This window comes from Chroicocephalus ridibundus, chromosome 1 (assembly GCF_963924245.1).
Source record: "Chroicocephalus ridibundus chromosome 1, bChrRid1.1, whole genome shotgun sequence".
Classification (NCBI taxonomy): domain Eukaryota; kingdom Metazoa; phylum Chordata; class Aves; order Charadriiformes; family Laridae; genus Chroicocephalus; species Chroicocephalus ridibundus.
This window is the reverse complement of record NC_086284.1, coordinates 24053176-24080566: the sequence shown is the minus strand read 5'-3', so window position 1 is coordinate 24080566 and position 27391 is coordinate 24053176. Positions and strand designations below refer to the sequence as shown.

Sequence of the window (27391 nt, the reverse complement as noted above, 5' to 3'; positions counted from 1 at the left end):
CCTGTTCGAGAAGGGGTGAGATGTGGTGCATGTGTTGCCCGTGCTAGGCAGCAGAGCCCGCGCCAGTCCTGTGCCCCTGACAAAACCCACGGGTGAGCAGAGCACGGGTACCCAGAAAGGCAGGGAGCGGTGAGGCGAGGCTGGAACAGCACGGATGGGGCGCTTGGAAGGTACTAAACACCGTCGCCCTGGTGTGGCCGGGTGGTTTCTGCCGGGGCACGGCCGTGGCAGCTGGAAGGGAGGCTCCTTCCAGCGCTGGAGACCCGGCGGGACTCACCGGGGTGGACCCTGCCCGGGGGAGGGGGACACGCCGAGTCCGGCGGCGGCCGGAGGAGCCGGGGGGTTCCCGCTCCGCCCCGCCCCGCCCCGCTCCGCCCCGCCCCGCCGCTCCCCGCCCGCCGCCTCCCTCCGCCCCGCCGCGGCGGCCGCTGCTGCCATAGCGATGCGGGAGCGGGCGGCGGGCGGCGGCGGGGTCCCCCGGCTCCCCCCCAGGTAAGGGCGCTGCTCCGCCTGCGGCCGCCCGGCAGCGGCAGCCTGGCGGGGGAGGTGTTGCAGACTCCGCGCGGTGAGCCCTGATCTTTTTTTTTTGGTTTGTTTCTAAATTTCATTTCATGGTATTTATTTGTTCTGCCCGCTCAGGTGCGGTGTCTCCCAAAGCCGCTTTCTCTGGGAACTTCTCTGCCGAGAGCAGCGGCTTCTTGTCATTGTTGTTATATGTATTTTTATTTTTTATATATATATTTTTTTTTCCGCGTGGAAGTTTGCGAGCGGGTACAAGAGCACAAGGGCAGGCCGCCGTTTCGGTGCCCGCCGGGCTTTTGTCCGGCCGCGGGTGCCGCCGCGGCGGCGGCGGGGCAGGGTCGGCCCGGTTCGTCCCGGCCCGGTTCGTCCCGGCCCGGGTCTGCCTCGCCGCCCGGCAGGCTCCCGCCGCGACCCTGTGAGCGAGGGGGATTAAAAGCAGCGGCCGGGGAGTTTTCAGGCGTTTCTCTGCAACACAAGAAAATCCCTTTATCCCCGGCGGGGCAGAGGCTCGCAGAACTCCTGGGAAAGGGCACTCGGGAAGGAGCAGCCTTAACTCCAGCGGATGCGAGCTCCAAAACTCCCGCGTTTCACCAGGCGGTTTGGCGTTTGCCCCTGCGGGGTCTGCACCCACCGCCATGGAAAACCCCCACCGGCCTTTTGCGTCTCCTGCTCCTCTGCCGCCGGGCCCCCTCCGCTTGCCGGGGGCCACCCCCCCGTCCCCGCTGGCCCTCGGAGCCCCCGCGGCCACTTGGAGACAAAGAAGGGGCCGGGGCTGCCCCGTTCCCTGGAGCACAGCTGTACGTTTTCTCTTCTCCTTTCGGGGCAGTGGCAGGTTTGTGAAGATCCCGCTGGCCTTTGCAGAGAGGACCCTGCCATGAGCCGCGTTTTTAAGATGGACTGGGCATCCCAAGATGGACTGGGCATCCCAAGATGGACTGGGCATCCCGGTGGTTTTTGGGTGCTGTGGAGCACAGTGGTGCAAGCACCTGCCTGCCTGGCAAAGACCCCCAGCCGGGGCAGGGGAGGCACGGCTGGGGTCCACACACGGCTTTCCCAAGCACCAGAGTGTGGTTTGGGCTGCTGGATCTCCCACGCTGGGCTCATGGATTCACTTATATAGCACATCCCAATCACAGAGACTCCGGTCACTTCCAAATTCAAGTTTTCATTGCGCTGTCATGACAGCATAGGCCAGCTTCCAGCTTTACGGACTTCTGAATGTTGTTTTCTTTGGCTAGGGAAAAATACTTTGCTGTGCACTTAATGTAACTCAGGTTTACCTGCTAGGGGACGGACAAGACAGCCAAGGGCCGTGCAGCCTTCCAACAGCAGCGAGTGTAGGAAAAAATATGTATGCTTTCCTCTTCTTTGGCTACTGTTTGAGGATTAGGTGGCACTTGATGGGCGTGCTCAGTTTTTTGGATAAAGTTTCTCGGGTGTCTTGGGGCTCAGTGCTCAGCACTGTGAGGAGAAGGACTGGATTGTTGGGGGTTTCTCTAAGCATGTATGTGGATGATATTTAGTGTAGCGAGGTGGGTGTGGTAGTCATACTGAATTTATTAGCTTATTAAGCATTGGAGAAACAAGTACATATTGAAATTATTCTGGTCTCTTAAATTGCTAATGAATGCAATTATACTTTGAGGGAGTTATGAATGTCTTCTCCTCACCACTGCAACACACCTTTGTTGGGCGAAAAAGAACTCCTTCGTTTCGTGCCTGTCTTTATTTCCTACAATGGGGCTCAAACTTCTTTTGGTTGGGGATTTTGTAAGGAAACTTCTCTAACGGTTGCTTTTGTTTTCCTGATGCAGGCAGTGCAGCCTGAGGAGCTGAGCTCACCCAGTCGATGCAAAAGCAAGACAAACGGAGGTGCAGCAGATGAAGGAGAGGCAGCAAGGTCAGCTGGTGGGGACAGCAGCGTCGCTGTGAGCTACCCCAGCCTCCGTCTCCATGCCTACAGCATCGAGAGCATGACAACGTTTCCCAATGGCTGTGGAAATGGCACCACCGTTACTTGTATAGTTATGGATAATAAAGAGCCCCAAAACCAGACTACCTGTGTCAGTCATAATGGGGGATATAGCACCAGCAACAGTCACGAGGAGGAAATCCAAGAGGATAAGCTCAGCCCTTCCAAAATCATGCGCTTTTTCACCACCCCTCGTAAACGGGCTAATTCCAGCTCTGACAGGCCTCGTTCTCTGGTTTTGATGGGTAACTCGTCCACCTGGAATGCTTTGTCTTCCATCAGAAAAATGGGATCTTTCAAGAAGTTGAAATCTTCAGTTCTCCAAGGAATTCAAACAAGGGAATGCTCAGACATCTTAAATGAGAACGGCGTAGGCAAACAGGGTTCAAAGGGGGCAGTGGTGAGAGTTCAGACTAACAGGTATTCCTATTCGGGGCCTCTACATGACTTCCAGAACGCAGTGGATGGTTTAGCTTCTGACTGCTCCGATGCAGAGGACGGCGACGAGTCTTTCCTGAGGAATACCCATCGCTCACGCAGCATCAGGCGGGCTTACGGTGCTGGCCGCATAAACTTGCTAGACACGGATAAAGTTCAGAGTCATCACAACTGTACTAGGCCAACATCACCTGTCATTGCAGAGCCAAAGATCTGTGAAATTTTGGTGAAAGACTCTGAAAACAACAGGATCATTTATCGGAGAAGCAAAAGTTCGGATAATTTGAACTTTCTGAAAAAAAGCTCATTCAAGCGGAAGTCCACCTCGAACCTCACTGACCTCAAGGTTGGAAATGAAAAACAGATGCCAACAAGGACTGTGAGTGTTACTTCTGCTGACTCGGACAAAACCGGTGGGAACCCCGAGAGGAGATCCAAGCGATGGAAGAGCCCTATCAGGGCAAAGGATTTTGACCGAGTATTGAAACTCGTCAGTAATGTTACAGATGTTGCGTGGAAGAAGGATGGCCCGAAGAGCACGGCTCCTTCTCCCAGCGAGCAGTCCCAGAGAACAAGGTCAAACAGCAGACTGCACGATGACTACTCCCGCAGGGTTTCCAGCAGCACGGATCATGACAGAAAGCGATGCACCTCCCCAGTATCTAGTCCAGACTCTTCCTTGCCGGGAACACCTTGTCTGCAAAGCCCCGCTGTTGCTCAGGATAAAGAGGCTGAAACGAATGTAGCTGTTGCTGAAGACAAAAGCCTCAGGACGTCATCGGGTATCCCGGACTCTGATAGCTTATCACCCACCCTCAATGACATTAGTCCATTTCCCAATGAAGTGTTTTATTCGGACTCGGATGAACCAAAAGCTACCCAGCAGTTTACACACGAAGCTGAAAACCCTCACGTTCCAGTCAGGCCGACTACTCCAAAGCCTCAGAGTCCCACCGCAGAGAAGGTCAAGTGCAATATGAATTTCCAGTGCCCAGACCATCACAGCACGTTGTCACTGAGCTCATCGGAGAGCGAGGAGAGAGTAGAGGTAGCGGGGCCAAAGCTGGGCAGGAATCCTGTTTGCTTCCAGGACTCGGTGCAGACTGTGTACTACGATGATGGAAACGAAGACAGTGGCATAAGCAGCCACTCTCAGCTGAGTCTCAATTTAGCCTCTGGTGCTGAAGAGAAAAAGGAAGAGGTAAGAAAGAAAGAAAGCAAAATCTTTAAGAACCTGTGTGTATATATATATCTATCAGGTTTCGTCTTTATTAATGCAAAACAATGCAAACAATGCAAAACAACCCGAATGCTAATGGCTATTGCAGCTTGTTATTGCTAAAATATGCTGACAGCAATTATTTCCTTTAATATATTCTCTTTGGATGCTAACGTCAAATTATTTTTTCTTTGCGCATTAATATCAAAGAAAGTTTTGGCAGCAAAGCTGTTCATGTAGGTTTTCAAACTGGGTAGCAGTTTACTGCAGCTTGCACATACACACCACTTGTCATGGGGCCTTGTCGGATTTTACCAGCCCGAGCAGGGTCTGGCTGTGTTTCCTTCCAAGCTGAGAGGTCTCCGAAGAGTCTGTGTATTTTAAAGTAGCGTTGATTCGGTGTTAAACACTTTGCCTGTGGAAGCCTTGCAGAACACGGCAGTACTTGCAGAGCAGTGTGGCGTGAAAGGTAGAGTACAGAGGTTGAAGCATTCAGTTGTAGCCAATGTTTTCGCTGTGCAACCATGGCCATGCTGAGGGCAGGCTGTTTGGGCATTTACTTGCCTGCAAATTTCATACAGCAGTACTTTATATGCTGGCTTGAGTGTGTTGCTAGTTGTGTTTTGGTGAAGACACCAGCATTTTCCCTGCACCCAGTGCATGATTTGATACTCCCGGTAGATGGGTAGATGTATCGCAAGCACCCCTGAGGTAAGTTCACGTAATAACCCTGTGCCTTCACCTAAAGCACCGTGTGAGCTGGCAGAGGAGCAGTTGCAGTGGTTTGGCAGTGTTGGTGAAGAGCTGTCATACGTGTCCTGCACCTGCTGGGGACGGCGTGGCTCACCCCAGCCCCGGCGATGTGCAGTAATGTGGTTTTGAGCTGCTCAGGGTGAGGAAGCAGAGAAAGGTTTGCTACTCATTGGGAAAAATACGCCGGGGCAAAAATCCTTCTGGATCTGTACAAATGTGGAAACCATTTACAAAATAAAGCTGGCATATCTTTTAAGCCACCTCAGTTTGACTAAAAGTATCTTATACCTTAGATATGAGATAGATGAAGGCAGTTGTTGCAGCTGCACAGACTTCAGCCTTTCAGGCTGTAAAGTCTTACAATGTCTGTGAAGCCGCCTTAGTTTTAAAAGCCTGGCATGTTTTTGCAAACTAACTGTAAATGGTTACAGAGCTTATCAATATTGTCCTTCTGCTGGAGAAAAGCAAGTTTGTTTACTGTAGCGCTTACAGCTATGGTAAGATTGGAAGAATAAACCCAATGTGTATAAATGTTGGGACTCTGGGGTTATTCCTCTTCTGGAGTTGCCACAGCCATCCATCTTTTCCAAAACTCTCATTTAAGAGTGCATGCAAAGAGGTGCTTTCACGCTGCCAGAAGAGGCGAGAGCCCTAGGGTGGACGAATGTCAGTTGTATTTCTCATGAATAAAATGGGAAGCAGAATTAATGCTACTCATCTACCATCTAGTGGCGATCTGCGATCATGACTCTAGAGAAATTCAGCTTGTCCCTCCCCTTGGCTCCCGACAAACCAGTACCAGTTTTTAAATGAATGTCTACATTGGGTGGATAAAAGTTACTGCAGTTTTAGTTTTAACACCACATTCTGTTATTATCTAACATGCAATTTAAACTTTCTATTATAACATATTTTAGGTCAACTGTGAGTGCCTTTTAGTGCTTGCTTCAGCTGTCTAAAATACGGAGTGTGTGCTGACGGCAGCTCTGGGTTTGTGTAGTGGGCAGGAGGCCGGTGTAGGATGGAGCCCTGCAGGAGATGAAGGAAATGGTGTCCAGGGGATGGAGTCCTTGGCTGCCAGGGCAGCAGCGAGGGACTGTAGCCCCCTCCTCGTGCTGTGAGCACTGCCTGGAGCCCTCTGTGTATGGCAGAAAAACTGCGGCCACCCAAATGGCGCAGCTGCATACAGACCTCTCTTCTGATCCAAAAAAGCAAAGTTTTGGAGGTGGTAGCTGTGGATCAGAAGCAGGAGCTGTGCAGGACAGGGTTTCCTTCTGTCTTATTATGCAAGGGCTGTAAACTCTGTCCTCTCTTTTTTCCACGCCTGCTCCTCATCCCATAAAACCCTAAAGCTGTGGCACTCAATGACTACAAAACAGGGAGAGTGGTGTGGTTTCTCCCTGCCATTTCTTTGGAGTGTTTCATTGCTCATTTCCTCCTCCTTTACAGCATGCTTCCCCCAGCGTGGAGGTAGCTTGATACCAAAGATACTTATGCCAGGTTATTTTTTTAATTGGAGTTTATTCAGCCTGCAGGCACTTTTATGAATGCCGCATACTCGCACAATGAGGTCATTGGGGTTTGAACTTTTGACTACAATTCATTTTTAACTCTACCTTACACCTCCGCGTTACAGAACTGTACCCATCCAGCAGGTTGGTCCTGTGACAGTCAAGCGCTTGGCTCATTCTCATTTGAGATGTAAAGCTGACCCATGCAAATCCCAAATTTTTAAGGCTTTGTCTGAACCTTAAATACAGTGGGGTGACGGACAAATCTGCACTGTTTCCATGTTTCGTGCGTCTTCTTTTCTGTATGGATTTAATATGAAGGCCATTATGTATTCCATTATGTATTCCAGTACAGCCACTAAAATCTCTGTGGCTTGGAGACATATTTCAGTACAAAGCTTACAAGGTGCTAAGTGGTCAGGCTCAAACATGTTCTCCTTTCAGGACTGGCTGCTGTGGCTGGAAGCAAATCTAGTTTATTCTCTTACCCGCTCATCTCTAGTTGATTAGGTGGCAAATGAAGTCTGTGGAACTTGGTCCATCTCAATATTTTCCCAAATGCGGAAACGTTTCTACCTTGTGTTTCTCCCAATGCCGGAAAGCTGATTTTGCAGTATTCACACAAGGGCATCTATCCATTTACCTGAAATGATGTTTTGGGGATTTTTTTGCCTATGTGATTCAGTCTTGAGATCCGGTGACTTCGCTGGTTTCACCAAAATGCAAGATTTGGACTGGAGCAGAGGAGGTCTTCGGCCTTCTTGGTTGTTGGTTCTGCCAGAGGTTGCTTCCCAGGGAAGAGCTAATTAAGTGCCGCCTGGATCCGTGCCTCAGCACTTCTTAAGCTACAGAGGCGTGAGTCACCAAAGCTCGTCTGTGACAGCCCGTGCTTTCCCAGTCTCTGCTTTATGCCTCTGTCACTTATGTTCAATATGTTGCTTTTAAACAGTATCAGGAGCTGATTAAGTACAAGTTTGTATTTGGACTGTTTCGCATTGCTTTCCTGAAGAAGTGCCCCATGTTACCGTAAATAACGAAAACCTAAACTCTTAGCTTTGGACTGGCATGTGTCAGCCACGAAGGCTGCCTAAACCAAACACGGTTCTGAATTTGTTACAAAAAGGACAAGTCAAGTTATTTGACATTTCACCTAGTCTTTCACAAGCTCTTAGAGCACCTGCTATTTAAGTTGCCTTGCTGGCACCTGGCTCCACAGTACACCAGACTTTTTATTACTTAAATAACTTATCTGCATGACTATAAGTGAATGATAAATTACAATGAAGAGGTAATTAGGGTTGAGTCACATTTTGTTTGCAGACTGTCTTTTAAGTGCTCTAAGACCTGTCTGTTGACTCATTTATGTTCGTGCCGTGCAGAAGTCCGTGGTCCCAACTAATCCACATCGTGCAGTCCCCCAGCGCTCAGCCCTTGGCAGAGTTGAGCTGGTCTGTCCCGTACAGGTGTCTGGGCTCTGAATAGTGAGGACAAGTGGCTTACCTTGTGGGACGGCTTATGGAGAAGAGGAAGAAAAGCTGTATGGGTGGGAATAGAGAGAGGATTCAGCTCTGTCCTCGCTGTTCATCCTCTTGATTTCTTTCTTCAGAAAGCGTCCTCACAGTGAAGGACCGAAGGGTGACAGCTGGATGTGGTCATGTTCAATACCCACAAGGGGCATGCAGCAGCCAGGAGCTGAGGATGGGCATCCTTGGTACCTACCACAAGCTCCCGAGTGGTGTGGGGCTGGGCATGAGCACACCTGCTGGGAGCTAGCTGGTTTCAGCTCTCGGAACTCTTCTTTTTGGATTTACTCATCTCTGGTTCATCCACATGCAATTTAGAGTGTGGCTTAGTCAGCTGAATCTGTATAACTGAAAATGTGTTAAACTGTGAAGGATGATGAGGTGAAGTAAATAAGGGGGCTACATCTTGAACTGGGTTTACTCCTATGGGGCTTGTAGTCTGGAGTGAGGGCTCGCCACTCCAGTGGCGCTCTGGTCTTGCTGGCTACAGGGCGTGGGGACAGAGCAGCAGAGCACTGTCACAGGCTCTCAACAGCATCTCTGACCACAAACTGAGGTTTCAGTTAGACCGAGTGACATGGGATTTACACTAAACTCTCTGAGCTGCTCTGCACAAGTCAGGACACATTCACACAATGTCTCCACAGTTGCTCAAAGAGCGACTTCCAGGAGCCCAAAGCTAAACCAGAAACCACTGCGCATTGCTACAGACCCAAACTGCAGAACCGATCACTGAAATGATGCAGAAGGGAGCCCTCCAGGGACACAAATATCTTCCCGTCGCAGCAGAACTCTTCCAGCTCGCTGCAGCAGAGCTGTCTGCCATTCAGTACAGCCTGTAATCAGTTGTTGCCGTATCCTCTACTAGGAAGAAGGAAAACAAGGCAGTGGTGACAGTAATCTGAATTCTGGATCAGGTTAAATTTTAGACTGAGTTTTTGCAGTGCTGAATAAAATTGGCCATTCCTGAAAACCTTAGAGTAATACAGGAGTTACTGTCATCCCTACAAAAGGGTCTGTGGATGCTGAAAGGGAGAGCTCAGATGGACTCCACTGTATTTATCCTGGGGCAAGCTGCTCCCTTTCCTCACTGCATTTGTGCTCCTCTGCCCTTCCAGGGTGCCTGATCATAGAATGTGTTGGGCTGGAAGGGACCTTTAAAGGTCATCTTGTCCAACCCCCCTGCAGTGAGCAGGGACATCTTTAACTAGATCAGATTGCTCAGAGCCTCATCAAGCCTGGCCTTGGATGTCTCCAGGGATGGAGCCTCCACCACCTCTCTGGGCAACCTGTGCCAGTGTCTCACCACCCTCATTGTAAAGGACTTCTTCCTAACGTCTAATCTAAACCTACCCTGCTCTAGTTTAAAACCACTGCCCCTCGTCCTATCGCTACATGCCCTTGCAAACAGCCCCTCCCCAGCTTTCTTGTAGGCCCCCTGCAGGTACTGGAAGGGACTATAAGGTCTCCCTGGAGCCTTCTCTTTTCCAGACTGAACAATCCCAGCTCTCTCAGCCTGTCTTCATAGGAGAGGTGCTCCAGCCCTTTGATCAACTTCATGGCCCTCCTCTGGACTTGCTTCAACAGGTCCATGTCCCTCTTGTGCTGAGGGCTCCAGAGCTGGACACAGTACTCCAGGTGGGGTCTCACGAGAGCAGAGTAGAGGGGCAGAATCAATGTTTGACTCTGCTGTAGCTCTCCTGACACCTCAGTAACACCTAGATGCTGCTCACCCTGGGATCAGGAGTAACAGTACCCCAAAGAGTGGAACGGCGCTTCTGGCCATCTAATTCAGTTTTTACATCAAGCATGGTGTTGAGTTGTCAGCACTGAAAATCCATCTCGACACTGGGAGATTGCAATGTCCAAATTGAGCAGAGGCAGCTGCAGGAGTTTCCTCTGCATTTCCCCTTCTGGCATCCGGAGGCTGCTGTGGTGCTCGTGGTACGGGGATGCTGAGGGGGATGCTGTGGCAGACTGGGGGACCGGCCAGGCGCTGGAGGAGACCGAGCACAGCAGCCTCGACTCTTCCTGCTTCAAGCTCAACCACAGCAGCCTCACCCTTACTCCAACGCTCTAGGAAGTAATAGTTTGCAGACGAAGAGTTGCCCAAGGCAGCTCCACCCCACGCAAGCTGAGTTTGTGACTGCTGCTGGGACCTGCTGGTGGCTGGGTTTGGGCTTGGGCAGGGATGATGAGGCTTTGCTCTGGAAGGGTGGAGAGAGGGAGGAACTGGAGGATCTCCGCCTGGAGAGACACTGAAGAGATGCAAAGGCCTATGGCTTTTTGTGGTTTGCTTTGTTAGCATAAAGTTCCACTTTCGACCTGTGGTTGTCATCTGGCTTTTGAAGCTCGCCAACGGATGTTACAAAGACAGCCTGGAAAAAGTTGCTTGTTTTGCCAAATAAAAGGAAAACGGATTTTTTTTTTTAGACCTGTTACGTGATCTGGGGTGTTCTGAGTCAATTTCAGAATTACTTATGGATTTATTTAGGGATTATTAATGCCTGTACATCTTCTAAGAAGAGGCAGAGGATGTGAATACTCCTTTACTATACACATGCTTGCTATTCCAGTTCAGGTGCTGAACTAAGGAAGGGACAGCGTTAGAGCATCACCCAGCTCTCCCCAAGTGTCAGTCCCTGGAAAACTAGTGGAAACAGTTTTCTGGTTTTGGCGCGCTTGCATTTTTATATGACTAATGAGATTATTTCTGCAAAACAAATACATTTCCCTGCAAACTCTCCTATGCCAGTCGGAAATGTTAGCTGATTTGGTTTTGGAAATGAGCTAGAGGAGAGGACGAAGGAAATCCTTGAGGCTGAAGAACAGATTTGAGAGTCAGGAGATCCGCTTGTCATTTCCAGTTCAGCCCTGTGCTTCCTCTGTGACTTACACGACTTAACTGCTTTGTGTCTGCTCCTTATCTGTGAAATGTGGATATTGCGAAGGTGAACTCGCTAATCTTGGTGAGGCATGTTGCTGAGAGGGAAAGCATTATGCTTGTTGATTACGATAAGCAGGCTTTCAAGGATCAGGTTAAATGAAGCAAACCTGCATTAAAAATGCCTTAGAAATAACATGGCCAAATTTTGTTTGTGGTTATATCTCTGTAGCCTATATAATGCAGTTTTATAGGTGTATTTGTTAGTTAAAATATGACAATTGCTTTGGTGTCAACAAACCCGAAGAGTAGCACTCTATAATATTTTTCCAATTTCTCAAACTTCCAAAAAAATGAGTGTTTTACCACAGTAGCGTTATGTTGCTAATGGGGATTGATTTTACCACGTTACAAGGCACAGTGATGTAATTTTACTGTATGACAAGGTATAGTTTTTCCTTGCATCCATTCTAGGAGCTCATACTAGTGTAGTGCAGTGGTGTTCCTTTAGGGGGTCCCCCTTTGAAGCGGTGTTACTCAAATTTTTAAATTGTGGGTCCACTCAGTTTTGGGGAGGAAGAGGGAAGAAAAGGCAGATTATCTTGGTGTAATGTTTATAACTTCCAAGCAGCTAAAACTTAGGTGAAGTTTTTAATATGGTCGTATTTGATTTCTTCTGCTGTGCTTGTTTGTATAGGTGTAAAGGCCTTAGACAGGTTTTTTTGCAGCTGTTTCACAGATCGTGTTCTCCTGCCTTGCAGACCACAAGTCGAATAGCACTGTGTATTCTAGGGGCAGATAATCAATGCATTTATTTGGGGGTCTTCTCAAAGGCTAATTAAAAAGAAAAGATGCTGGTGGCAGAGGAGGCACAGGCGTGTAAAGAAAAAGGATATAGTGCACTTTGCATTTAATTGGAAAGGAATAGATGAAAATTTTCTTCTGTAAGTGAATTGGACTGGTTTAATAATTCTGGTTAGTTTATGATAGAAGATGAAAACACGGACATTCTGAATGGGTGCTTTCTTCTACAGTAAAAGCAAAAATTTCCATGGTAACTATTGCTGTGCCGGTATCACTGTCGGAAATTGTCATCCTGTTGGATCAACAGGGAATCACCGGGCTCTTCAGGATCTAGCACTTCAGGATCTTTTTATAAAATCTGGAAAGAAAGCAATAAATATATTTTCTCTGGAAGGCTGTATTCTATCTGGAGTCTCATAATCTCTGTGTCTGTCACAACGGTTTGCAAATAAAAATATTGATCACGTCCATGAAACATAAGCCAAGCTTTTGGCCTCAGTTTGTAGTGATGATAAATAAACTTCATCTAATGCTCCCCCACTGCCATTTAGCAGCAGGAAAAGTGCAAAGGTTGCCTTTTATCATGTACCTGGGTGGAGACACGTTGTCCGGACTTTTACTCTGTTAAGTGAAGGTGATAAAATAATTTATGACCACTGGGTCGTGATCACTTGGTCCTTTATAGTTTTGCTAGCTTACATGAGTTAAAAAGTCAATTCTAATGTTACTACTAAGTCCCTAACATTTGGCAGTTAATGTGTTATACAGAAATATCAGCTAATTAATAGTAACCAATTATAATACTGGCATATAGCTGACATTGCTAGTATAAGAAGTTTGTACATTTTTATATAGACTCATGAACACACGCAGAAATGTGTACTCGTGATCAAAACACAGAAATATCTACATGAAACAGCACAAATGATGTGATTTTTCACTATAAATACTCCAGTTTTTGCTTTTAAGCCTTGTCATCTACAAAGAACATGAGTGATTATCTATCACATGTTTTCACTGAAAATCTATAGTAATCGTGTTCTGATACTTCTCAACCTACTCAGGTATTTTTTGTCATTTATTCTCAGCCAGAATTATCTGTTTCATTCATCGCATCTTTTTATAAATGGCATTTGGAAATGAATATGTATTTCTTGTATTTCTTCCTTTCTCTGGATTAGAGAAGAAAGGCAGCTGTAGTTAGCAAAGTTGCATTTCTGCTGTGCAGCTCGAAAATACAGAGATACCCAAACAAGAAGCAATGCAACTTATTGTGGAGCTAATTAAAAAAAAAAAAAAAAAAAAGGCAGAAGGGGGCTTTCTTTAATGAAAAACGGCTATGAAATACCCTTGAGCATCAGCTCCCCGGGGGTTCCTGGGCAGCAGCAGCAGCCTGTCTGTGTGGCCCTGTGGTACAGCCGCTGCTTTGGCAAAGGGGAGCGGGGAGGATGCTCTTCCCTGGAGACCAGCACGGCTGGGCGTCCTTGTCCAGGAGGCACCTACCTGTGACTTCCCAGCAGATTTCCAGGGCAAGAAAAAACTTTTGGGAGATGTAAGTGTCCCCTTATATATCTATATATTATGAAGCATTAATTGTATCAGTACGTTTAGAACACAAAAATAAAATTTAAGAAACCCAAATAAGTAACGGTATGGGTAGAAATGCAGATTAGTGGGCAGGGACCCTCAGCAATGTACACAGGGATCAACACGTTCATAGAGCGGTGATTTTACCTTCACCAGGGAGTTTATTGGCATAAACGCATTAACAAAAAAAACACCCGGGGATTGTTTTTCCTTTGGCAGCACTATGGCAACAGTATGTCAGCCCTCACAAGCATACTAACAGCAGCAAGCTGACCAGTAGCAGGCTGGGCTGGGTCTGATTTATAATTTGGGCTTTTTCTGCAGTGGAGAGTGTGGTCAGGTATAGGATGAAGGGTTATTCGTGGTTATTCAACTGTGCCAGCAAAAGGTGCTGGCAGTTTTTTGCCATTTCACTGATAAAAGTTGCATCCATAGAAGCAACACTTTATCAGTACGGTACAGATCAGATCTCGTGCTCCTTGGGCAGCGCTCCCTCTGAAGGCAATTTTGGGTGCGGAATTTATCAAAATATACACTTGTAGTCTGAGTAATATTTGCAGAACCTGGCTCTCCTCCGGCTACAAAGGCTAAGATTTCACCTGATGCTGAAGTTAGCTTACATTGGTATTAATGAGTAACAGGGAATGCCAGCAGCAGTCATGCGCCATTAAATGCAACAGGGTTGTACCAGTGCCAGGTCGAGTTGAGCGAGATCATGATCAAGTCCTTGAAGCTGCTGTGCCTGGATTGGGAAATCAGTCTGGGGCCAGGCGAAGGAGAGATTTGGTCTGTCTGGGCTCAGGTAGCTGTCTGCCTGGGAGCCGCCTGGGAAAGCTCCCTCCATAGCCTGCTCAGGGGTCCATGGGAGGCAAACCCAAGCAGCACACCTGAAAGTGGCACCTAGAACTGAGCTGAGTTACCTAAAAATCGCTGTCAAGTGCAATGAGAGGCAGGTGTCCAAGACAGCTGCGCACAGCTGGAAAGCACCTTGTGGGGAAGCTGCACCTCGCTGGTGGGGGGAGATAGGAACCAACCAGGCTTCCCTACAATGTTGGGGAACATGGCTGTAGTGCCATCTACATCTACCCGAGATCAGCTCTTGCACCTGATCCCTGCCCATAGTGCTCTGTAGGCTTGGTTGACAGTCTTGTTTGGGGGCACAACTCAATTGCCTGAACGTAGGCACCCAGCGCTGCTGGAGGTGCCCTGACTTGTTCCCCCTTGTCTCCAGGGGGTGCTTCTGGATGGCCCATGCCTCCCGTACGTCTTCTGTCATACTTGCATGATGCATGGTATGTGGAGATATTTTAGATCCCTTAGGACATTTGAAACAGCTCTGGCTGCCTATGTGTAGGCAGCAGAATCTCACCCCAGATCTCTAGAGGCTATGATGACAGCTTTAACATCTACCTCCACTGGTACCTCCAATGGAGGTGTCCACATGGACACCTCCATTGCAGACATCAAAATTTAGGCGTGGGGATCTGGACCTGAATTCCCCCTGAAGAGTGACATATTACATGGGAACAATACCAAATAAAAGTGTAGCCTGGATCACAGTAAATATTCATTTTAAATGGTCGTATTTGTAGATATACTGCTGTCAACAAAAAGGAAAATGATTGAAAATACAATAATTTAACTAATACGCTGTTGTAGGAATTTAGCTGTCCGAGTAAAATTAATTCATTTGCATCAGTATAAATATGTAGCGTTTGCAGTCTCAGAAGAAACCTAGCATAGGATACAGCCTAAAAGATAAGATGCATAATCTTGATTGCTAGCATTGGTGATCCTGTGCTGTTACCAGACTAGCAGGTGTGAATTTCAGAAAATCCAGTGTGGATTCAGCTTAGACCTTTACTTCTCAGAAATCTTGAAATTCCTTGAAATTTTTGACCAACATTTATAATGCATGAGTTTTTGATTTTCATCCTACATGAAGTGCCATGTATATCTCTATTCATAGAAGGCTTAGAGTTGGAAGGGACCTTGAAGATCATCTAGTTCCAACCCCCCTGCCACGGGCAGGGACACCTCCCACTAGACCAGGCTGCTCAAAGCCCCATCCAGCCTGGCCTTGAACACTTCCAGGGATGGGGCATCCACAGCTTCCCTGGGCAACCTGTTCCAGGGTCTCACCACCCTCACATGAAAGAATTTATTCCGAATGTCTATAGGTGTTACCAATAATAATTGTAGAATATAAACCTGGTTTCACTTACAAGGGATTAATCAAGAGAAAGTTATTTGAGGTCAGTGGTGCTGCACCAGTATAAAGCCGGTGACAGGTGGAACAAAACTGTTTCCTCAGAATTTTTTCATTGATGTCAAGAATCAGATTTTAGCTTAAGTGGCTGCAATACTGGAGCCTGTGAGTTGGGTGCTGGATATTTTACTCCTGCTAGTAAGCAGTCACTTGATAGGTCCTGCTTGAGTAGGTCTCTTAAAGTGAGGTTGTGAGTCTGGTTTCCTCTGATTTTTGCTGTGAGAGGCTTAAGTTTTCTGTTTTATTAGTATTCTTTATTGCAGTTTATAGATCTCAGCCTAAAAATACACGTCCTTTAGCATTGTTTATTGCACAGCAGAGATTAGTCTCGCTGTCATTTGGATCAGTACTGTAGGCGGAGTGCTGCAGAACGAGAGCAGTCCTCTCTTTGCAAATGTTATTGCTCAAGATAAGGGTATAGAAAGCAGATTAGGACATGACGTGTGACGTGTCCTTCCCTCAGCCTAAAAGTACAGGATCATGGGATGAACTTCGCCTGACTGGTTAGGCAGAGAGTTTCCTCTCGCTTGTAGTTCTTACGGACAAGACTTTGCAAAACAAAAACGTAAAATGACTCTCATGAGCTCCTTTCTCAGTCACTGCATTTGTGGAGACCCTTTACCTGTGTCTGATTCTGAGGTAAGAACCTTATTCGACCTGTGATTTTGTTGCTCTGACCTCGGAGGGGCTGGTTTAAGGGACAGCTTCTGATGAAGCTGTGTCACTGCACCAGCCAGGGAGTCACTTTCTACTGAATCACTTTTACTTTTAAAACTGGTCCTCAGCTAAAATCTGCAGAGAAGTTGGAGCGTGCTTGAGTTACAGGTGTGATGCCATAGAAATCAGAATTTAAGCAAGTGCTCTGTTTAGAATAAATTTCATGCTGTAAGTGAAATAATTGAATGTAGAGTACTGTATGACATTGATCATTTTTCATACCTTAATTGCAGTAATTACGTTAAAATGCTGACTGTTTAATAACTCTGTCTACTAGATAATACGCTTTTTGTACAGTGAAATTTGTCTTGAGTTGTCTTTCAAACCAAAAGCAGAATCTGGCCACTGTGTCAGAGTTGCACTGCCCTGGTTGAAACCAGCAGCTGGAGAAGAAGGTGGCAGAAGATAAGTCCTTTTTCACAGGCATCATTGTAAAAGGCTGATTCCGGGCTGCATGTTTGCTTTGAATATGCAATACCTGAAATGCCTTCATCTGGTCTGAAACAGATGAACAAAATGTAGCCAGAGACAGACAAAATGATGCCTTTCTTTTTTGGAATACTTATTAGCATTGAACATCGTCAGAAATACACTTAGATAGTCTAAAGATATCCTAATGAAGATGTAGGCTGATTATTTTAGAAAAAAAAAGTCAGAATTAGTTCATAATTTGTATAAGAACTTGGGGCAGGGTTCATTTGCTTGGCAGTGCTGTGGAGTTTGCCATTCACTCCATCAGGCGTTCATGCAAACTGCCACCAAGCCCAGAAACACCCATCTTCCTCTCTCTGCTTCTTTTTTATTCTTTACAGAGGAGCCAGGAAAAGCCAAGGAAATGCTGAGAATTTGGAAATTTTGGGGGAAAGTGCATGCAAATTTTATGATGTGCAGTATTTTTTCTCAAAAACTGTAGGGGTTTTGCTAGAAAAAGATTACAGCAGTATTACTCCAAATGCATTGAAATCCTGAAAAATGTTCCCTCTAACAAGTACTTCAGTTGACTTTATTTTATTTCCAAACTTGCCTACCAGTGCAATTATGATACCTGTAGGCATTAACCTTTGTGAGCCAGATGTGCTGTTAAATGGGAATAACATTCTCGTTTTCCAAGTTTCCTCTCTAAACCCGTCAGTTTTCCTGTATTTATGTTATAACCTATCTCTGGTCCTACTCGGTATGAATATAAACCTCCATGAGTGTATAGAAAATTAGCTTCTGCCTTCCAGACTGGATAAGCTCACTCACCCAATTCGCACGTGGCTGCGTAATCTCTAGATCTGACCCAAGTGAGAGTGTGGGAGTGAGTGGTAGGAGGGGGTGCGACTGCCCGGTTTGGTATCGGCTCACAGTTACCTGGGATGGGCAAGCAGTCAAACTGCAGCCTTACTGCTCATTTTCATCACTGAATGGAGGTACAGCCTCCATTCATAGCCTCCATAACATAGAATGATTTGGGTTGGAAGGGACCTTTGAAGATCATCTAGTCCAGCCCCCCTACCATGGGCAGGGACATCTTTCACCAAAGCAGGTGACTCAAAGCCCCATCCAACCTGAGTGTGAACACTTCCAATGATGGGGAATCCACAACTTCCCTGGGCAACCTGTTCCAGTGCCTCACCACCCTTATTGTAAAAAATGTCTTCCTTATGTCCAATCTAAACTCTTTCAGTTTAAAACCATTGCCCTTTGTCCAAAAAGTGCAGAAACCCAGCTAGCGTGCTGATTGAATAATTTTTGCTGGTGTTACATGTAACATCCTACTTGTGCCCAGGAACAAGTCCTGTGAGTGCCTTTCCAAGACATTATTTAGTGAATTCAGTGTTTATGATAGGATCTGTCTGTACTGCTGAGATAATAGGTGAGTTTTTAGTGTTATTAGTCATGTTAGTGTAAGAGATGCTGACGGTTGGGTGTTAACCTTACTCAGTACGAGCATCATGATGTCTTTCCTTTGCAAAGTTACTCTCTTCCTGAATTGTCAGTGGCATTTATTGTATTTCTTATGATAACGCTTTCTTTTTAGCATTGTTAAATTGATCTGCCATTGAAAAACTCGCAAATGATTAAGTGTCAGAAAATTCTGTGGCTTATTTGACTTGTTCACATTTAAAAAGGTTGTTTCTGATGACCACTGGAAGAGGTCCCCATCCCAGGATGAAGAAAAGACAGACACCCAAAAGGTTGCACCCAGGAGATGGGGCTCTGGAAAAAGATCTCGTCCCAGACCTCTTTCAGACTATGGCCAAATGTCCATCAGAAGTTTCTCTATACCAGAAGATGCAGTTGCGGTGGAGTCTCAGAAGACAGACTGCACGGATGGAGAAAATCAGCCAGGACTGGCTTCCGTCGGGTCTGTGATCCAAAGCAATACAGTAGGCTACCACAGAGGACGAAAAAGAAGACCCATCTCCGTAATAGGTGGGGTCAATTTCTATGGAAACGGTCCGGCAGAAGAGATAGAAGGTCTGCTGACACAAGTAAGATAAGAGATGTGCTCTCTGCAAACTGCACAAGACCCTTTCACTTCCTTGTCTCTATCTTCAGCCTAGAAAATAGAATGGATGCTTCCTTCTCTTCCTTCCCTTTCGTCAAGCTGACATCGTGTACTTACAATTCTGCTTTCCTGGTCACTAATTACTTTGTCTTGTTGTTACAAAACAAACCAGCATGGAATAAAACTGGTCCTGACTTTGGGATAATCTTTTCCGTATTGTACATAACCCTTATTTCTTTCTTAGAATGGTTGTTATGTCTCATATTGGTGTATATGAGCTGATTTGTATGTAATACAGCTGTGTGTTTAGTCACCTTACAGGGCGTAAGGCCTCAGGAACAGAGGAGTACAAACAATATAATAGTAACACATTATTTATTGATCATTTCAAATTCTATGAAAGCAGGCCTGTTCAAAACCTGTGGCATTAGCTGTGGTGTTCAAAATCTTGGTATTTTCATAGCAATGATACTTATAACTAATAAGGAAGTAGCTTTAGAAACTTGGTAATAAATTAAGGAATTAATAAAATTAAAAAAAAAATCTGAGAAAACTGTGAATATGAAAAAAACCCACCCTGTTTATGCACCACTATATTGACCTGATGGAACGCAGGAAGCCTGTAAGAAAACAGCGAGTGGTTGAGTTACTACTTGAGCAGTACCTATATGCTTATTTGCCATCTGTGTTGGCTTAGGTAAGAGACTGAGAAACAAAAAACTTCTGAAAGATAAAAATAGCTCCTTTTTTCCTGGAGGTAGTCCTGAGCGGGTATGATGTGTGGAGGATCTTACTGTTCTGGTGGTAATGGTGGCCCCATCTTGTAGCTGGTTGCAGAGCTTCAGGCTTATGGGCTTTTGTAACCCTGCGCTGATCAGGTGTTTTCCACTCTCCAGAAAAGCTGGAGGACTCCTACTTAAAGCAACTGTCAAGTTGATAAAGCAACAGAAAAAAAGGAATAGTATTTACATCCTAAAAAAATGAGCTTCTAGTCGTTATTAATGGAATTTGTATCCTCTTAATCTTTCTCATGCCACTCGTTCTCCTGCTGGGAAGTTCAATGCAGTATCATTCATCGGTACGGTACTTCCCCGACTGAAATCAAATGCTGAAACAATGGCAGGATTTTCAGTCTCCTGTGAAAAGCAATTTTTAACATGAACACTGTTACTGTATACTGCATGTTGTTTTTTTTATAGTTCCCTGATGAAAAAATGCATCCTGAAGTCTGTACCAGCAAAACTCCAGTTGAAGCCAATGAATGTTTTACCCAGGCAAAGGCCGTAATTTCAAAACCGATATAATTGGGATATTTTAAAATAAATCTTATCATTACTTAGCTTGGAGGAAAAAAGAGGAAAATTATTGTCATGAATTGTAGGCCATCTTACCCTAATAGACAGATTTCAAGCAATACTGAGTATCAGCAACACAAATTATCCTTGCCGTACCATGGAAGTGGTTGAACGCTCTCCAGGCCCTTCATTTACTGCTGAAAACAAATTGATCTCTCCTGAAACCTTGCTGGCATCAGTTAATTAATGAAGGAACATGAATCAAGGCAGCAATTTGAGTTGACTCTTTCCATGCTCCGATGCTGCTGCCAGGGCTGGCCGGGGTTAAATGAGGACACTGCTAGATCACTGTGGCCAAGACCAAAACCGTTCCCCATAGGGACACATTTTTAACCCAAATGATGGCCTTCCTGGGCCTGCCGCTGAGGCACATCCTTGCCTGTCCGGGGAAGGATCTGGCCTGAAGCCTTACAAGAAAATTTTAATTGCCCAAAAATAAATAGGTGTGTTGCTATATGCTGTTTGCATATAGTAGTTGACATCACTTCTTTTACCTGTTCGTGCAATATATCGGACTTACACTTTGTGTTGTTACTCAGTGGGATCCTGATTTGTTGCTAAAGCAGTGAAGAAATGAGGTTTAAAGGTGAGGTTAGTTAAATCGTATTCAATACACACAGGGGTTTTTGGCAGTCATATTCAAAAGTAAATTTGTAGCTGGAATGTAAAAAAGAACTAATGAAGCATGAATACATGTGCTAGAAGTAATTTTTGTGGGCTTTCAAAGACTGATCTTCACCTTGATGATTTTTTTTTCTTAAAAGCTTTGAAAACCCACGGGAATATTTGAAAAGTGTAATGCTAATTCCTTCTTTGTTGAGTTTTGTTTTGGTCTGACAGCTTAGGTGTGAGAAAACATTTTCAAACAATTCTAAACCATTGGTTTCATAATAGAGTGTCAAGAGAGCATAAAAAAACACAACCCTGATCTTTCAGATTACTTGATAGAAGGGCCCATGGACAGTAACAACTGAAAGATAAGATGTAAAGATGAGTTTTTCTGAAGTTCATATGCCAAGGTCAGGCTATTTAATATTGAATGTTTATGCAAGGTCATTCAGCCTGGCTAATGTGGAGCATCTGTCGTTCGTTTAGTGGCCAGCCCAACCTACAGCATCAAAAGGGACAACATAAAATTGGATTCAGTTTGCAAATAAAACAGGGGTAGGTTCTCTAATCACAATTAGGCAAATGAATGATTTAATGGAAGAAAATGGCTTCTAGATAAAGTTATGAGTAAACTTAATATTATCTCTTTTTAATGAGACTCCTGGGAACTTCAGAGCAGCGGATCATTTAGATAATCATTTTAGTCTTGTAAAATACCTTTAGAATCATAGAATCATAGAATTGTTAGGGTTGGAAGGGACCTTAAAGGTCATCCAGTTCCAACCCCCTGCCATGGGCAGGGACACCTCCCACTAGATCAGGTTGCTCAGAGCCCCGTCCAGCCTGGCCTTAAAAACTTCCAGGGATGGGGCTTCCACCACCTCTCTGGGCAACCTGTTCCAGTGCCTCACCACCCTCATGGTGAAGAACGTCCTCCTAACGCCCAGTCTGAATCGTCCCATCTCTAGTTTTAATCCATTCCCTCTAGTCCTACCATTACCCGACATCCTAGAAAGTCCCTCACCAGCTTTCTTGTAGGCCCCCTTAAGATACTGGTAGGCCACTCTAAGGTCTCCTCGGAGCCTTCTTTTCTCCAGACTGAACAACCCCAACTCTCTCAATCTGTCCTTACTTTATTTTATTTTATAAGCAATACATTTACTTGAAGAAAGCAAGTTTCCCAGGAAATGAATACAACTTCCAGCTTTAGCATTTCTGGTCATTCTTTCGCTTGGGGTTTCCCCTCAGATGTGTGTTTACAATGCCACCCGGCATTGCGCAGGCTGGTCTCAAAGCAGTTAGATCCCAGAGCATTTGGGCACGCAAGATGAAAATCATAGAGCATGTCTGGTCACAATGAAGGCTAAGGAGTTTTTAATGTAACAGAGAACTGTAATGTAATAAAACATTTTCTGTGATGCTGGTGGATATGGTATGCAGTGTTTAAGCAATGTCACTTCAAAGTAGGGGATTGTACTGCCCCTGCAATTAGCTGGACTATCTGAAGAAACCTTACTTCATACCTGAGTTTTGCTCAGTTGGACTTGCTGGTAGCTTTACTAATACTGGATTTTCCTGTTTTCTCTGTAGCCTGCAACGCGGCCACCCGTCCCAGCGCACCAGGTCCCCCCTTACAAAGCCGTTTCGGCCAGGTTCCGGCCGCTCACCTTTTCACAAAGTACCCCCATCGGCCTGGACCGGGTTGGACGAAGGCGGCAGATGAGAACATCTAATGGTAAGATGGGCAAATCCTTTTTAACTTTCTAGATCTTGACTTCATACCCCAGCTTGGTCAGGAAGTAGGTTGTAATGTGGAACACAAAAGGGTGCAAACCAACTCAGTGACAAAGTAGTACCCAGCTCAGTTGCTTTGTTTGACGACTTTCTTGTTAATAGCTTTTCCTGCTGCTTACACGTAAAGCTTGTTTTTGACATCTACTCTTTCACATTGCTATGGTCTATTCTTCTGTACCACTTGCACTCCTGCATTTTCCACTCTCTATTCACATACTTGCCTGAAGATAATAATAGAATATGAAGGAAGTAAGGTCTGATGTGCTTTTGAGTTCATACCCAAACCATAGCCACACCACACATGTATTTTTATTTTCTGTTTGCCGTGCATTCAGCTTAACTACCTAGCTAGGCAAGCCTTAAATAATTAAGCAGCTTGTTTCAGAGAACTGTATGCAGTTGCAGTCGCTTACATAGTGGTGAGTGTAGCCCAACCAGGGCTCTGGGACATCATGGACAGATCCGTGGAAAATATTGCCTTTTTGGAAGTGGTACCCTTTATCAGACTCTCTGATATGCCTCGTGTATTTTTTCTGTAATTTTTTACTATTAGCATGCAGTGCTATAATGAGTTAATAGAAAGTCCTACCTAGCGTTAGTGGAACATTTCTTGTCAAGTGGGACCAGAAGAACCTGGGTTTATACCATTTGTGTTCTTTCAGCCCACCGTGAGCATAATCTAAACAATTATTCATGTTTCACTGGCAAGGGTCGGGCATAAAAGCAAAATTTTCACTTCATATTCTTCACTGTTAATAGTGAACAAAACACTGCAGGGAACCTTCACTGTGCCTCTCTGTGAGAGAGTAAGTGAAGGCGTCTGGATCAGGGCTTGCCATGACTGAAGAAGAAAAGTTAACAAATAGCATTTTCAGTGTTTCTTTGTTGAAATTATACATAAGTTTACTACTCAGTACTTGGCTTTTATGGTTCAAAGCTAAGTTTTCGCTGCAATGATATCCAAATTCTGCTCAAAAATCCCTCAATTACAAATTAATTTTTATAAGAACATTTTAAAACTGCGTTTTCCAGTCTTCAGTAGAGCATGACAGTTTTCTTCAGAAGGTGCTCTCCAAGGAAAAGAGTTGAGAATTTCTAACTGTAGCAACGACATACATTATATATGCTATATTAGTATTGTCTTTTTAATTTATGTTGTAGTAAAATATTGGCAGCTACTTTAAAACCCGTGTCTGGAGTGTGTCCTTGCTGTACGTATCTCAATATACTGAATGATCCAGATTAGACATGGAGGTAAATTCAACATCTAATACTGCAACCCTTGCTGAGATTACATGGTATTACATGGTCCCTGATTCTAGAACAGCTACTCACAGAATAATAGGTTTGCCCTGAGTTAGTTTCAAAAAAAGAGGCTCTTTACACATCACGGAGTAGGGATTCCTTTTCTATTTTTAGTTATCCTTTCCATTTCATGTTTGGAAACCAGATGAAATCACAGAATCACAGAACGATAGGGGTTGGAAGGGACCTCTGGAGATCATCTAGTCCAACCCCCATAACAATAATAGTTACCTAGACAACTGCCTGAGAGTAGTGTCTTCCCAGGTGTTTAGATTTCAAATAACTGGTCTCCTAAGCATAAGCGACAGGATGACAAATACACAAAGCAAGGTTTCTGCCACTTTTCAAGACAATGAAGCCAAAGCAATATTGATTATGCTAGATGTGACTTTTATGACTCATTACAATAAACATAGCAGTTGAGCAGGAAAAGCTTCTGAAATGAAAGCCCCGAAGGCAAGTGGGGGAATATCACGGACTTTGCAGTTTGAGAGCAGTTGCAAAGATCTCTTAAGTAGCTCCAGCAGAAAATAATAAAGTGACTAGTGTCACACATTCTGATCTCTTTCCTTTTTCTCTTAAATTCACAAGGCATTTCCTTGTCTTTGAACATGTGAGAGTTTTTTGTTTGCTCATGTACAGTGAAATTTGATAGCACAAAAGCCCTTTATTACAGAGAGAAATTCTAAACCCAAGCACTGAAAACCAGTGCTATCTTATTTTAGTTACTTGCTAAAGCCTAATACATTGCCTGTCTACTTTTATAACAAGAGGCGACGGGAGGCAAGCACTGGAGGCAAAATTGAAGCTGTCAGGTAGAAGCTAAAAAGAGCAGGAGCCCAGTGGTAAAATTGCCCCAAGTGCTGCCAATACCACGCTCGGTGTCAGCCAGAGAGGCCTTTTTACCTCCAGGCACCTTCACGCAGAAAGTTGTATTAAAAAGAGGGAGATTTAGATTATTTATGAACCGAGGAGCGTTTGAAATAAAAAAGATCCTTTGCTTTCTAAACCAAAACAAAAGCAGGCTGCTGACATGTAAACCAAGAGATTATGGGGTAGTTTCTAAACAAAGAATTAGGGGAAAGCTGGCGAGGTGAAATAATACAGAGTACAGGACAGCACGTCCTTTACAGGCGATGTCAATGATCGCTGCATTCTCAGAGGAAGGATGGGGCAGAAGCTGACAAAACTCAAGCAAGAAATAGTCAGAAACTGTTGGACAAATGTTGTTTAAAGAGGATTTAGAAAAACAGGCAACCCTGCCAGTAATAGTGGAAGTTTAAAAAGATGGAGAAATAAACATATTTTTAAAGAAGCTAGATGACATAGGTCAGAAACTTGGTTGAAGGAAGATAACCAGTGGAGATAATCAGCATATCACCACTGTGCAAGCTGTGTAGGAATAACAGAAAAGATTGTACCAGTGAAAAAGTCTCTAATGTGTTAAAGAAAAATAGAAGACCCAAATCAGATAAAGAAATTGACTGTATCATCAAGTGTCACAGGACCCGTGGGCTGGAATGCCATGCCTAAATGGGAGAAAGTATAGTGACAGGATTAAATCAGGAACCACCTGAGATCACCAGGACGGTGATAGTAAATTGTCAAACCAAGGAAACCAGAGAAGTTTCAAGGGCAGCAAGCACAGTCATAAAAGGAGACTTAAATGGCTGCCATGTGGGTTAAGTGTTGGAATGGGGCACAGTGCTATGTTTTCAGGTGCACCATAAATAACTCCTCGATGCAGCTAATCAGGAGACCTACAGGAAAGGAAACAATCCTTGAACCATTCCTGAGGTGTGTGCAGGATCACACATAAGAGCTGTAAGGGTGGGATGCGTCTCATCTGACTCTATGGACTACTAAACTAAGCTAGGTGACCTTGACTGGAAGAAACAGATAATTTAGGACGCTGTTCATTGACCGAATACAGACAGATAATGAATCTTGCCCTCTGTGTCCATAATGCCCCCTGAGCCAATATCCTTGCAGGGGTGAGAAGAGTAAAAAAATCCAATACAGTATGTGTTTTAATTTAAAAGAGGGAAAGTAAATAGAAGTGAGAAGTTATTTATGTAACAAAGGAATTCAAAGAAGCAGAAGAGGGTGTTGAATTCTTGTAGGCAGCAGAGAGTGTGTTCAAGGACAGCATCTTAGATGCTGAGAGCAAATTCCTGTCACCTGTCAAAACAGAATTTGGAAACAGAAGAAAAGGGTTCTGCCATTAAACACAGGGAAAAAGAACCTATCAAAAGAAAAAAAAGGCATCCTTCAGGTTGTTGAATTGTATCCAAATAGAAAAAAAACCCCAAACCTCTAGCAATTTTGATGTAAAGCTACAGGAACGTAGAATTAATTTACTAAAGATATAAAAACTATGTAATTTAAAAAAATGTGAGAACCTGCTAGACTACTAGACAGTTTGCAGGCCTTGGAAGTAAGTGAGAAATAAAACCTGAGCTCAAATTGGGTAAGGATCTGTCTCAAAATGTCAGCAATACTTGTAAAGCAACTAAATGAATAGTAACAAATTGCCAGAACCAAGACTTCTAAAGGGGTTTAAGAACGAAATTGCTGAGCTACTGCCTCAGTGTGGAGTTCGTTCCCCCAAAATTGCCTCAGTACAAGGAAGAGGGCAGCAATGAGATAACCGTTTATAAAGAAGTATCAGGAGGGATCCAGTGAGCAGTAGATCAGTGAGTCTCACATCATAGCATGTAGAATATATAAAGAACGTATTTAGGACTTAGGAACTATAAGAGAGAGTAACATCAACAGACTGGTGGACCCTTAGGATGAAGAAGGGCCCATGTGCCCTAGAGGAAAGCTGTGCCCTAGAAATGGATTAGGTTTTCTGAAAAAAAACCCACTGAGGATCCAAGGGGATTCAGTAGGTATGGCTACTTGGATCTCCAAAAGGCCTCTGACAAGATCTCTTACAAAAGTCTCTTAATAGACATAAGCCTGGGATAATAGGGAGGATCCTTCCATGCTTTAATAAGTGAGTAAGCACTAAGTAATGGAGAGGAGGAAAGTGGTTGGTTTTCTTAAGCAGAAAGTTCACGAGTGGAGTCGGGTGTTCAGGGGCTTCACAAATAACGTGGGGAGGGAGGCATAGAGTGAAATTATAATTCTTGCTTGTGTGCTAAATTATTCATGGCAGTAAAAGCACAAGCCCCTTGAAGAGAGTTGCATAAGGATTTCACAATACCGAGACACACCGCGCTGCGCTGGCGGCAGGTGGATTCGGTGTTGATAAAGGCGAGGCGGTGCACATGGAGGCACACGAGCCTGGTACGCTCGCAGCAGAATGGATTTAAAGCTGGTAATTGCCATTCAGGAAGAGATCTTGCAATCCTGACAGATTATGAAAGTGTCAGTTCAGTGCATAGTAACAGTCAAAACAGTAAATAAAAGGGCAGGAGTTTGTAGGAAGGGAATAGAGAACAAAACAGAAAGCCTGATTGTGCCACTGGTGTGGCGTGTGGGGGCCATCTCCCCATGCCTCTCTACCTCAAAAGGCATTTTCTTTACAGGGGACGATAAAGAGAAGGGCAAAAGGACAGAAAAACCCACTCAGTGCCTGTGTGAGGAATGATTAACGCGGGTAGGGCCCTGCAACTTGGAAAAAAGGA

General features: G+C 44.8%; 1 protein-coding gene across 8 annotated transcripts in view; it reads left to right on the top strand.

Moving 5' to 3' along the window:
• SPATA13 (spermatogenesis associated 13) overlaps positions 1 to 27391 on the top strand; it is a 189144-nt gene that overhangs the window by 138401 nt on the left and 23352 nt on the right. For 4 of the 8 annotated variants that reach the window (XM_063331306.1, XM_063331316.1, XM_063331325.1 and 1 more), the window contains 3 exons: positions 2337 to 4133; positions 18314 to 18676; positions 22248 to 22392. In XM_063331306.1, the coding sequence (XP_063187376.1) occupies positions 2337 to 4133; positions 18314 to 18676; positions 22248 to 22392 (2305 nt within the window). Of the gene's footprint in view, positions 1 to 412; positions 590 to 2336; positions 4134 to 18313; positions 18677 to 22247; positions 22393 to 27391 lie in introns of those variants that run through there. The other 4 variants (XM_063331359.1, XM_063331339.1, XM_063331348.1 and 1 more) reach the window with 4 other exon arrangements.